This window comes from Pinus tabuliformis, chromosome X (genome assembly GCF_031772625.1).
Source record: "Pinus tabuliformis cultivar Carrire ecotype Pingquan chromosome X, CPIR1, whole genome shotgun sequence".
Taxonomy (NCBI): domain Eukaryota; kingdom Viridiplantae; phylum Streptophyta; class Pinopsida; order Pinales; family Pinaceae; genus Pinus; species Pinus tabuliformis.
Window position 1 is genome coordinate 719,753,232 of NC_142308.1, and position 12,749 is coordinate 719,765,980.

The 12,749-nt window shown below is 35.7% G+C and overlaps 1 protein-coding gene across 5 annotated transcripts; it reads right to left on the reverse strand.

Annotated features, from left to right (window-relative positions):
• Positions 1–4,634: 4,634 nt before the first annotated feature.
• Positions 4,635–8,528, reverse strand: LOC149141987 (uncharacterized). 5 transcript variants are annotated; one of them, XM_089448602.1, is made up of 7 exons: positions 7,412–8,523; positions 6,429–6,596; positions 6,116–6,247; positions 5,790–5,871; positions 5,513–5,629; positions 5,344–5,411; positions 4,635–5,206 (listed from the first exon to the last, which is right to left on the reverse strand). In XM_089448602.1, the coding sequence occupies exons 1-7, from the start codon at positions 8,176–8,178 to the stop codon at positions 5,083–5,085; spliced, it is 1,458 nt and encodes a 485-aa protein (XP_089304728.1). In that variant the 5' UTR covers positions 8,179–8,523; the 3' UTR covers positions 4,635–5,082. The 5 variants fall into 5 exon arrangements, with proteins under 5 accessions (XP_089304728.1, XP_089304731.1, XP_089304729.1 ...); XM_089448605.1 differs by lacking the exon at positions 5,790–5,871 and having other exon boundaries at positions 7,412–8,526; XM_089448603.1 differs by lacking the exon at positions 5,344–5,411.
• Positions 8,529–12,749: the final 4,221 nt, after the last annotated feature.

The following is a 12,749-nucleotide window of genomic DNA, read 5'->3' on the forward strand; positions in this document are numbered from 1 at the left end:
CTGCATACACCATCAATCAACCATCAAATTCACTGTATCAATCTCTTCTTCTATTAAACATGTGCATCCAATAGCAAACCCGTCATAAACCCTAGTAGCATCAAGTTCATTACTCAACTGTCAACATAAACTCTCTCAGTAGTAACCAAATCAGCTATTAGCAAGCCATAGCCACATACATCAACAATCAATCAAAGTCTCTGTTCATACCATCAATACTTATGATCCATCAACAACACACAACCATAAAAGGACATCAATTCCAAACCATAGTACATCTCAACCAACATCATTCATACATGACCCAACTCCTCAAATTGCAACATAACTCTATCATCAATATGTATTCATAAACCCTCATCAACATTTTAGATCAACCATATTATTGTCTTTGACAACAACATGTCAATGTGAAACTTTTATTTGTTCATTAATGTAGTCAAAACTATAGCAACCACATTGTTCCAATAATATTGATCTCAATAGCATAAAAATACCAACCATTATGATCATTCAATGACAAACCCTAGAATGTATTGACTCAATACATTTTCTGCTACAAACACTAGCTCATCAATCCAACAACATATACACAATGTACTAATAGTGACAACTCAGATCTAGTAGCAACATGATAGAGTAATACTCTCCCTTAACTCATCAAGTCCCAAAACAAACAATAGTGCAACCATTATCAACAAATGTTGTCTCACATTAACGTACCAAAATCACAATGAATCTATCATATTTCTACATAATATATCAATGACACACAACAACAAACTCATGATAACATCATCACAAGCATAAAATGTCAATATTGTAATAAGAACTCTCTAAATCTAATCTTTGTCCACTACAGAAAAGCAACAACAGTCCTTGCATTCAATCTTTGTCATTAATTTTGCATTCAACATCTTTGTCAATAATGTGAACAAGGCGTTGTAACAACACAATACATAACCATACTCAATTTTTGTCTTCAACCCTGCATGCATTATCAAGGGACAAACAACAACATTACACTCATCAAATTCATTGGCGCATTGGCTTCAATCCTGCATACAACCTCATAGGACAAGCAAAATCATACACATCAGATTCACGAACCTCTCACCATGAATCTCATACTTTGGATGACATCATAAGCACTTTATGGAGACACAACCATGCACTTTAAGCTTTTCTTGAAGTGAGAAGCACTCACGGTGGGGATCATTATTTCCCACATGCGTGGGATGTTTTTGGCATTTATGCTATGTTTTTGAGCTATCATAAGGTTGGCTTGTAACCTTAGACTTGTTGAATGCTTAAACAAACTTGTTTTAGGGCTTTTCTTGTAAAAATTATGGAAATAAGGCATGTTAGCCCTCATATAAGTGGAGGCCTTATTTCATTTATTATCATCACCATCATTCATCACACTGTCCTCTCTATGGGAGTGCGTACTAGTCCTTGTCTCTTCTACTTTGCCAAAATGTTATCTTTAAGGTGTGAATGCTCTTGGAGATGGTATATTTGCTTGAGGATTGTTTCCTTAGATTGATTGAAGTAATTCTTATGGAAAATTTTGTATTTTTATCCCATATTTTCTATATTTTGCATGTTGTGTAGTTGGGTTTCTACATGTTCCATGATATAAATTGCTAAATTTATCTTGAAATCTTTCTCCTTTATGATATGTAAGAATGTTTTTTCTGGAATATTTTGAGAGAACTCCAAGTGTGCATCTCTTAAATCTAAAATCTCCTCTCACAAGGAAGCCACTAGGGTTAATAAGTGGATTCCCTAGTCATCCTACCCACTTCAACAAAATTGTTCTCATTGGATTTGCCCTAGAAGGCTCCATTTGCCCATTTAGAACAAGGCACTAGTCATAGTGGTATTGATCAAACCCTATACCTTAACACATTTCTCCTTGTTTCTTAAACTCTAGATATTTAGGGTCAAGGTTAGGGTTTATGTAAAATATTGTTAAAAAGTAGTTTATTTCTGATGTATCATTGCTCTTTATGTACGAGTTGCATTTAATAATTATCCAGAAGCAAAATCTTGCACTTATTGCATGTTAAACCCTATTTATAGAGCTGACATCATCATTTATATATATTTTTTATGCATGTTTCAAACATACCTAGTTCCTTAATATTCAAATGAAGGTCATGTTCCTTTATTGATTTATCATTGAAAATACCTTTTCTTTTGGCTGTTATATGACATTGCTTGCCCTATCACTGAAAATATGCAAAACCCTAACTTATAATAGTCCTATATTTCATTTAATTGCTCTAAGGATAGTCTCTGAACTCTAGTAAAAAATATATAAGCCCTCTAGACTCTGTCAAGATTTTATCCAAATCATTAGACCCGTGCCATCAATTTCAACCATTATTATTGAATCCTCTTAAGGAAGCCTCCCTTGTGGTTGAGTACCATTAAACATTTGGAGAAAGGCTATCAAGGTGATAGCGACAACCAATCTCTTGTTGCTTTGAGGTCTACTCTCGCCTTGTGAAACTTTGCACTAGGCATGTTAGATTTTGCGTCAACAATGCCCACTCGATTGTTAAGACAATTGCATAGAAGATATGTCATAATTATTATCGTCATGATAAAGAGGAGAAATAGGGGTTGGCTTTGATACTTTTAGATTGATTATTTGAATTATTCAATCACGTGAAAGAAAGTGCCCAAAGTTCGTTCTCCTGTTATTAAAATTAAATACCAACCTATTCAAAAAAATTAATCAAAATATAAGTAGCAAGCACTTCTAGAGAAAGGGAAGCTCCAAAAAATGTGATAGTAGATCTTCTATTGTTCAATAAATTGGACAACAAGTTGACCCTTCTTCGCACCAATTTCTAAGAGTATCCATAGAGATGAAAGCTTTGTCAATTTGCATAACAGTCAACCCAACATTGCATTTGGAAGACATATGAGTGAGAAGAGTGCTCCCTTCCCACTAACCAAATCTGAGAGGAAACATCTTCAAGGGTGAGTGCCTCCAAATAGATTTGGTCATTCCAATATTAAATACACTACCGCAAACTCTACAACAAAAGTAAAATAACAAACATCTAAGAGAAATTGCCTTCTCTAAAGATGGCAAAAATAACAAATAATAACAATTATCCCTAAAAAAGAACAAATAAGAAAGAAGATTGATATTAATATATAAATCATTACGAAAAAACCCACCAACTCCGCAATATGACTTCAAACCACCATGAAACATGGTGAAAGATAAAGCCTTGCCACTATCCATATAATATCACTTATGTAATACGTAAAACCACTGAAATTGAATAAGAGCTGCAACCAACTTAAGTTCATCGAAGATAAAGCCTTGCCACTATCCATACAATATCACTTATATAATACGTAAAACCACTGAAATTGAATAAGAACTGCAACCAACTTAAATTTATCTATTTTAAAATCCAACAAGAACATGTACCATTACAAAGAAGTTTAATTTATTAAATACACATCTTGAGTTCCATCTTCCCACCAATCTCACAATAGTTGATATCCAGATTGACTGACATTTAAAATCTGATGCCTAAAAGAATAGTTGATTTTAAGAACTATACAATTATGCACTTTTCTACCAACAATGCCATAAAATCTGATGCCTAAAGGAAGTTGTTTTTAAGAACTATACCATCATGTACTTCCCTACCAACAATGCCATAGAAAACTAACTAGAATTGTTGTACTATTACAAAGTAATTTTATGCTATAAATTGACAAATATTTCATCCAACAATAAAATTTTTATACCATCATTTCCTTTTACACATGATTAAAATTAATATAGCAATTTTACAAACTGAATGGCACCACAAAATGCCACAAATAACTTCATTGAAGTCGAGGCAAAAATAGTTGTTGCCAAGCGCACTAATTTCAAATATTTGAAATAATTTTGGTTTTGATTTTAATCCCAAACGACTATTTTCTTACATCAAAGTTCCAAATACTCAACTTTATGATTTCTAATTTTTATGATTTTTTTGAGATGTTTATAAATTTTGAAAGTTAGTTTCAAATACAGAATTGAAAACTGAGTTGTCATTGTCAAGGCTTCATACATTTAAACCATCACTTTGTTTAGAGTATTGGCAAAATGCTAAAAATAAGATAAATTTGGCATTGCAATCTTTACCCAAAATATCCAATAAAGGTAATGATTGACGTTTTGTACAGAAATCCTTTTTCAGGTTTTCTTCTTTGCAAAAGAAAAAGCTCAATGCTATTCTTGCAATTTTTTGAAGAAAATAGATGCATATGAGTTGCTCATAATCAGTGTTACATCCATCCGAATACATGGCATTGCTCATGTTTTGCAAAAGTATGTCAGTATAAAGTCTCTCTCCACATTTACAATATACATCTGTCTTTTTCCTATCATCTGATGTTTGGCTTCATTGGAATGCGTATTAATTCAAGAATCATGGGCTAAAAATCGAAGAGAACATCATGTCATCCAGTATGAGTTAGTTGCCTAACCCTTGTAGAAAGAGGCAAGCAGTTCATTGAAAAGGATGAGCACCAAACTGTCCATATCAACCAGAATTTTCAAATCATTAGTTGCACACAATCGTTGAAAGGCCACAAAACTCGGTGCAAGATATATTAATGACTAGGTAATAATAAAACAGGTTGTCTCGAGTTTTTTAACTGAATCAAAACTCAATTACTAAGACTTGATGAGTATATTTTAAAAGCTGCCATCTTCATCTAATATTTAGATTTGTACTGAAGCACTCTCACCACCTGGTTGTGAAGATATTACAAGTCCCTAGACTCACAAAGTTCTGTCCCATCTTGCACATGCAAACAAAGCCAAAGTTGCCTGAAGTAATTGCATATCATGGCAACACTACTACTTTTAAGAGTTTTCTCATTTGCAATCAAGCTGAAGAAATGATAATCTCTCTTAATGTTTCAAAAATCAACAGCAAAGACAAATATGACCATGCTCAGTGATTTCTCCTCATCTTTCATAGAGAATCATGAAAGGTACGTGCAGAGCTACAAGTTTATGATACAATTTGTACAGGTGTTGCAACCAGTCTCTCAAGCAGCACTTGAAAGATCAATCCAGTTTGACATGTAATCAGTATGAACAAAACGATGGAACTTTTTACTTCTTGCTGAAATTCTCCTGTTTGTCATCTGGCTTACAGAATGCTGTTCCTCCCTGTGTAGTAGATAAAGTGACGAGAGTGCTTGAGACATAGGTAGATATTCTATTGAAAAGTTTAATTATCAATATAATCAAATCCTTTATCACGTGTTTCTCAGCCAGTCTATGTTTTGAAATAGATCATAACTTACAAACACATATTGTAGATGTGTTTTCGACGCTTTCGAATTTCGTCACTCTTGAACCAATCTTTGGTGAGCTGGAAACAACAATTTTCCTTGTTACATCTAAATGCTGTGTCCAGACTCCAAACAACAAATTTCATTGAAGGGAAGGAATAGAAGATATATCGATACTTACAAAATAAGGATAACAACCATTAGATATGCTGAAATTCTCTGGAGCCGATTGCAAAAAAAGATCAATGAAATGGAGCAGGAAAACGCCACAGTCATTACCATTTGTCTGCTGAGGCACCTGCAATGAATGTCACATTAAATGTTCAGGTTGAGTCACTTTTGTGACAGAACATGAACATGAAATGGAAATCTAACGAAAGAAAATAATTTGCCTGTTCCAATGTCAAAAACAAACACAGATACAATTTCTAAAGATACAATGAGCAAGAATTTATTACATCGGGAACCAAAAGAGGGATCTTTGCAATTATTTTGTCCCCGTCCTGCTTGCCTTCTTCTTTATGAATATCTATGAGGAACCTATAGAAGTTATGTCAAAACATCCTCGTGAACTGGCATATAGGGAAGTTAAATCCTACATCTACACTACAGCTGGTGAACAAGCAAATGACAAAACCCTTGGTTTTCTTTTGAAATTGGTAGGACTGACTTGTTTTCATAAACACCAAAAACAAAAGGATAAATTTTGAAGGATAAATAACGGAACAACTGGCAACAATTAGGTTGTAAAGGACAAAATAATGTGCCAAGAGTTCATACTCACTTTCTTATCAGGGGTTCAAGCCGATTTGGATTTGTTTCCTTCAATGAATCCAAAAGCAACATGCATGGTGTCCTTGTTGGGGTACCGAAACCCTCTCCAAAATGACAGAGAATCAATAAATTCCAATGGCTCCTACACATGAATGTGAATCTTTCAGACTTTCATTACACAAACACAACTTTATTTTCTGACTGCAAGGTCACGAGCCACTAGATATCCATCTAAAGATCACAATTGTAGAAAAGATAAGAGAAGGAAGATTTTTCTCCAAAGATAAACAAAGATTAGAAAGAAGGAAATACATTTATGGTACCAGTGAACTATTGGAATGAAAACGTATTGCCTTGCAAAAATACTTTTTGCTTTCGTCCATTTCAATACGTTGAAGGATAATGCCTCTTCAAGATACATTGAAAACCACAAACAATCCAAGAAAGTACAAGACTTCTGTTTAGCCTCGGGTAGATTCTTCCACAATCGCCTGCACATGGAATGAGATGCAGGTAAATTTATTCGCAATACTTGCCATATGACTATTTTTTGATATAAAAAAGGTCAAGAATAAATTCATCCAAAAAAGAATGTTTCACTTTTGACTAATCAAATATGATTATTAGTAAAATTTGCCAATGTTTCAATTTTGACAAATCAACTTTGACTATTAGTAAAATTTGGCCAATATGTTCTGCAAAATTTGTAAAACAGAACGAGCATAAATTTTTGTCTTCACTTGACACAAAGATGATTCTTGTTTTAAGGATAACAAAGATCGGTCAGTCTTCTATATGTTTCAAGAAAGTGCAGCTTTTTCAAAAAGTAGTTTGTTCGCCTTCAAAAGCAGGGCAAATTGACATCTCTTAATAAAATGCAAAACTTGAAAGTAAAGCAAAAGCGAATGCAAGAGGATGCAAAGAATGAGAATACAGGAGTCACTTCTCTTAGTTTCTGCTGCTTTGGACAAAGTCCTATTCTTTGGGTGCACTAAATTCTCTAATGTAGATTGAAGTACTTCAACAAACATATAGAACCAGCAAACTTTACAGAACCAAACGTGATTTAGTTTATGAAACAAACTTTATATAGAAGAAATAAGTTGGTGTCATCTGTTAAACAAAAGAGTAATAGCAGACAGGTACAGACTCTGTTTTGAGATCCTATCGACATTACAGGACATGGGCGTGGAACTGTATGTAAAGTGCCTACAAGATTGCACTTACAGAGGCTCAAGCCCAGCCAAATTAACAAGAAAAAGAATTTAAAATTTTTTATAGCAAATTGAGATAAGTAAGAATTTACTCCATATATTTGTCAATGATGTTGGTATCGAGGTGCTCATCTAGCTTCAAAACTTGATTTCTACGAACTAGTCGCACTCCTTTCTTCTCTGCCCGATTCCTAGAAGACCAGTGTTTACAAGTTTCTTCCCGTACATCGTCAACATCGATTAACAGACCCATTGGCATGTGTGGAGGATGAATCCTCTCAGTCCCTCTTACACTTGAAGATTGCAGTTGACTTGTTGTGGAGTCTCCATCTTTGCAATCAACAATCATGATTCTACAATTACGAGCAAGATCTCTTTCATTTAATGAGAAATCAATGGCATACCTGTTCATCCTTTTATTTGTCGGGCGAACAGGGCCCTTAGAAGTGGATCTTCTTCGAACACTGCCGCGCTTGTTAGCTCTAGCGTCCGAGAAGCCCTTTTCCACCATGAATTTAAGTTCAAAGTTCTTGTATTTCATTTCTTCCATTCGCCGCTGGGCCAGTGCTAACTTGACACTGCTCTCCCCACCTTCATTGTCTACTTTGCCTTTGGGGTTGAGACGGTTTCCCACATTTTGACTTTCAGGGTTTCTAGAAGGCCCCTGCTCGTTCGACGAATTGGCGTCTAAATTTACAGATCCACCATGTGCGTCAAGTAAGATTACCTTTTCCCATAAACGGCTGCGTTTTTGTAAACAGGAGCGCCTGCGACGGGGAATCCATTCACACAGACTTTGACAGCGGATCCTTTTCCCTGAAGCTCTTCCACGCCCACAGAGAACCTCAAAGTTAGCCATGGATGGATTCAGCAGCCCGCCCAACCTCCAATTTTCACATGGTAATTGAAAACCAAAAGTGCTGCAACCGCAGATTTTATGGTTTTCTTTAACAAATCGAATTGAAAGCAATCCGTCTCAAATCTAATTTATTAATTCACAGGAGCTACAATTGCGACGACAGAGACTGCACTGCGCTACATGCAAATCCACAGGTGGGCAGTCTCCCCACTTCGTGGAAGGGAGTGCACACCATGATGACATTACATATTAAATATCAGGAAAAGAAATAAAAATATTCCTCACCCCAACTTCCAACCGTCTCTCCAACTTTGTGTCCTCGAAAAAAGAATGGAGATGTTCATTCCATCGTGACAGCAACAGGCATCAAATATTTACACCAAAACAAAGTCATTAAGTTACCAGGTTCCAATTTGAATATGGATGCGGTAGCTACAAAACTATGAATATAGATACTCTAGTTAAAAAAGAATCTATGTGAAAAAATCTATTGGCATAGGTTACTTTTTTTTGTTGGCAACGAATTTGGTTACCTTTTATTTTTTTAATATGGATGAGGTTTGGTTTTTTTTTTTTTTAATTTAAATAAGGAAGCGGTAGCTAGAAAACTATGAATATAGATACTAGAGGTAAAAAACCAATCTATGTGGAAAATCTATTGAAATAGATTATTTTTTTTTGTTGGTTAGGAATTTGGTTACCTTTTATATATTTTATTTTTAATTTATTTTTTGTTGTTGTGAAATTGTATAATTGGTTTTTTGTTTTTTGTTTTTTATTTTATTTTATTTTTGAATGTAAAAATAAATTGATTTGGAAATATTTGTGTTTGTTTTTGGTATAGTAAAGGTGTTTTAGTTTTTATGATGTTTAAGAGGTTAAAGAATACCATATTTCTAAAATTCAAAAAATGTTTTAGGAAATACCTTAATTAAATTAATTAACCATTATTTAAATATTTCCTAAATTTAACATAGGAAAAGTGGTTAATTTAAATTAATTAATTAAGGTAGATCGTTTTTGCTCTAGAGGCTTTTATTGATGAAGTCAAATTGATCTTAGCCATTGGTGGAGCTTAAATTGTGGTCTTTGAGACTCCAATGAGAGATTATAAGAGAAGATCGAAGAGGATTGGAGAAGACACACACATTTGAGTAGTTCGACTACCTAGTTGCAAGTATTCAGTAAGGGCGCAGTTGAAGCTAGGGAAGCATCAGCGAGCGAGGGAACAAAGATTTGGTAGTAGAGATTCCAGAGGAAGATTTCCTCAGTATTTCCAGTGTCTGAGAGATAGGAAAGAGGAGGTTGAATCATCTGTAGAGGAGGATGTATAAAGTAGTGCAAATAGCTAGAAACCCCAGTGCGAGTTGTTGGAAAGAGCATCATTTCAGTTGTCAGTGGTCGGATTAGGGACCATAAAGGCAGAGTGAATTGTTTCCAAAGGTAGAGGGAAGCTAGACGTTCCACTTGGAGGCAAATCTGGGGTTGTACGAATTTCCAGAGGCCAAATTTGTGCATTTCCAGTCCAACATTACGAGTGGCTAGAGAGAGGTCGAGTTGGTTTACAGAGGGAGATATTTTATCTCCATTATATTTTTCCAGTTGTGATCAATATTTGTTGGAGGATTTCTAGTAAAGGCATTCATATTAATTGTACTATGAAATTGTTGCATAATAATAAAACCCTCATCTACTACATTGGTTTTCCCTTCGAGGTTTTTCTAGGGATAATTGTCTAAAATAATAGTGTTAATTTTGTGTGTGTGCATCTATTTCTCATTTCTATATTGTATATTTCCACAACGTTTTTATTGTGAAGAATGCATCAACAATTTAATCATTTGCTGAATAATAATTCATAAGACAAATAAACTGCTAATAGTGAGAAGATTAAACTCCAGTTGTTGCATTCAAGGAATTTTCACATGGTATCAGAGCATAAGATCGGATTAGAGAGGATTTAGGTGAAAGGAAGCAAAATTGTGTTGTTTCAGAGGGAGCTCTGAAGCACATAATTTCAAATCTTCATAGGCTAGCTATGCACTTCGAATTATTGGAGGTAGAAAACGATTTCCTGTTCAAAGTGAAGGAAAAGTTTGATTTGCCTCAAGAGAAGTAGCAATATGTAGTAGGATTGCCAGAGAGGGTTTCTGGTGAGAAAATCAATGATTTCGCATAGAAGATCTAGTGCAGTGATTTTGCAACAAGGGTTTTTGCAGTTATAGATCAACGTAGGGCATGAAGAGAAAAGCACATGAGGGTTTCGTTTCTCCAGTATTCTCAAAGTCAGAGAAAGGCTGATTTATCTGCAGAAAGTGGGCTAAAGCAAGTAGAACGAATAATCATTTACCTAGTTTGCGGATTTGAAACAATAATTTCATTTCTAGTTGCCAAATCTATTTTCCAGAGGAAGTACGAATAGCTTTAGAAGACAGAGGGAGACAACATATTCCCAAAGCATATTTCTAGGGGCATTTCTTAATGAGCAATATGAGTTACAAGATCTAGTGCAAGGTGCAGGATCTAGTGCAAGTTGTAGAGGGGTGCGAATTTGCAGTAGAAGACCAAGTTAATTTTGCATATTAATTTGCTAGTAGGAGTAAGGTATATTTCTCCAGTTTTTGAGTTTTGCAAAGATGGCCATGATAGGTCTTAGAGATCATGACAAATTAGACAAAGCCTCCAACTTTGGCGTTTGGAAGGCTAGGATGCAATTCCTTTTGGATGAGCACAACTTGAAGGAATTTGTGACAATCGTAATGGGTAAGCCAACAAATCCACAATAGATGGAAATCTTCAACAAGGAGATGGCCAAAGCCAAGAGGATGGTCCTTGAGAGAGTTCGGGATCATATCATCTTGCATATTGCAGACAAGAATACAACAAAGGACATGTGGGATTCCATTGTAAAGCTGTACGAGGATCCATCTTAGAATCGGAAAATGATTCTCAAGGAGAAGTTGAGGACAACTAAGATGCAAAAGGGTAAGAACGTTACTTCCTATCTCACCAAGATTCAGGGTGTCAGAGATGAACTTGTAGTTGTAGGATAGAAACCATATGACTGTGAGTTGGTGCACATGACACTCAATGGGTTCTCCAAAGAGTGGCATACATTCGTCCAAGTGATTTTTGGGCGAGACACACTTCCTGGTTGGGAGTTCTTATGGAGTGATTTCACTTAGGACGAGATGATACTCAGTCTCATTGATGTTCCTACCAGTAGTAGCAGCAAGGAACTGAAGGTGGAGAAGGAGGAGGAGAATGTAGCCCTTGCAGGAAAGGGAAAAGCAAAGAAAGGTCCTAGTCATGGACAAGACTCAAAAGGAGAGAAGAAGAAGAAGTACTTGTCGAAGTTCAAGTGCTTCGGATGTGGTGATTTTGGTCACTACGTCACCCAGTGTCCCAAGAGAAAGAAGGAAAAGCAGGGGACCGAGAAGCAGACCGTAGAATCGACATAAATTGATGACCAGTTCGCTTAAAGTTGGAGGATCAATTTTCTATGTTTGCAACATTATCCTTAGATGGAGGAGGAGTATGATACTCTGTTATGCCAAATCAAGCAAGATTTGAGGGAGAAGTAGCAAGGAGGTCTAGATCTAGCCAAGGGGAGCTTGATTAGTAGATCAGATCTAGTTGATGTGAATTCTCAAGTGGACCATTACCTTTGCTATAGGCTCCTAGAGTAGTAGAGTAGCAGGAGGATTAAGTGTCAACAAGGAGCAATAAGTACTCAAGAGACAATAGCAGAGCATGGCGCAGTCAAATACTTGAAAGATAATGCAGAGCCAGTTAGGCACGGTCAGATACTTGAAAGACAATGCAGAACTAGTTAGGTGTCGTTAGATACTTGAAAGAGAGTGTAGAGCCAGTTAAGCACAGTCAGTTACTCAGGTGATAGTTTTTGATCTAGGCGCAATCAGAGGTTTGAGAGATAGTTACAAATCTAGTTGTTGTGACATAATAGATCTAGAAGAGTTTGAGACTCAAAGGGGGTCTAGCTCTAGAAGGAGCATCCCTATGAAAGCTTGATCTTAAGGTTCTGAGCATATCAATACACATAGTTGCAGTGGTTGTAGCAACACAGAGGAAGTGCAAAGGCATCAATAGTGTGAGATTAGAGTAGCGTAGTGGTGCACAAGATGATTCATTTACAACATGTAGCAGGTGAATTAGTGATTGTGTACAATGTGGATCAATTCGACTACAACATGTTCGCACAAACTAGTAGGTGGTTGATATACTAATGAAAGCTCTAGGGAGAGCTAAGTTTGTCTACTTCAGAGAACATATGGGTATAGTGGAGAACACCTTCCTCGCTAAGAGGAAGTGTTAGTTTTTGGCTTACCAGAAGGCAAGTGTTATAGTCTCTATGATGTCTAAGAGGTTAAGGAACATGAGATCTTCAAAACCCAGAAAAAGTTTGGTAAGATAAGTCATTAGAGAAATTTTGAGGTCTAAAATGGGCATCCTAAGGAATATTATAAAATAATGGTGGAAATAATAAAATAAGATTAGATTACATCATTAAATTTTAGAGGGAAAGAAGAAAAAACTACTTTTTGAACTCA

Excerpts from the sequence above, each read along its gene's own strand:
- LOC149141987 (XM_089448602.1), bottom strand. The coding sequence starts at position 8,178 with ATGGCTAACTTTGAGGTTCTCTGTGGGCGTGGAAGAGCTTCAGGGAAA. Across the intron at positions 6,248-6,428 it reads TTCATTCCAATAGTTCACTG|GAGCCATTGGAATTTATTGA; the intron begins GTACCATAAATG and ends ATTCATGTGTAG. Across the intron at positions 5,207-5,343 it reads CACATCTACAATATGTGTTT|GGAGGAACAGCATTCTGTAA; the intron begins GTAAGTTATGAT and ends TCTACTACACAG.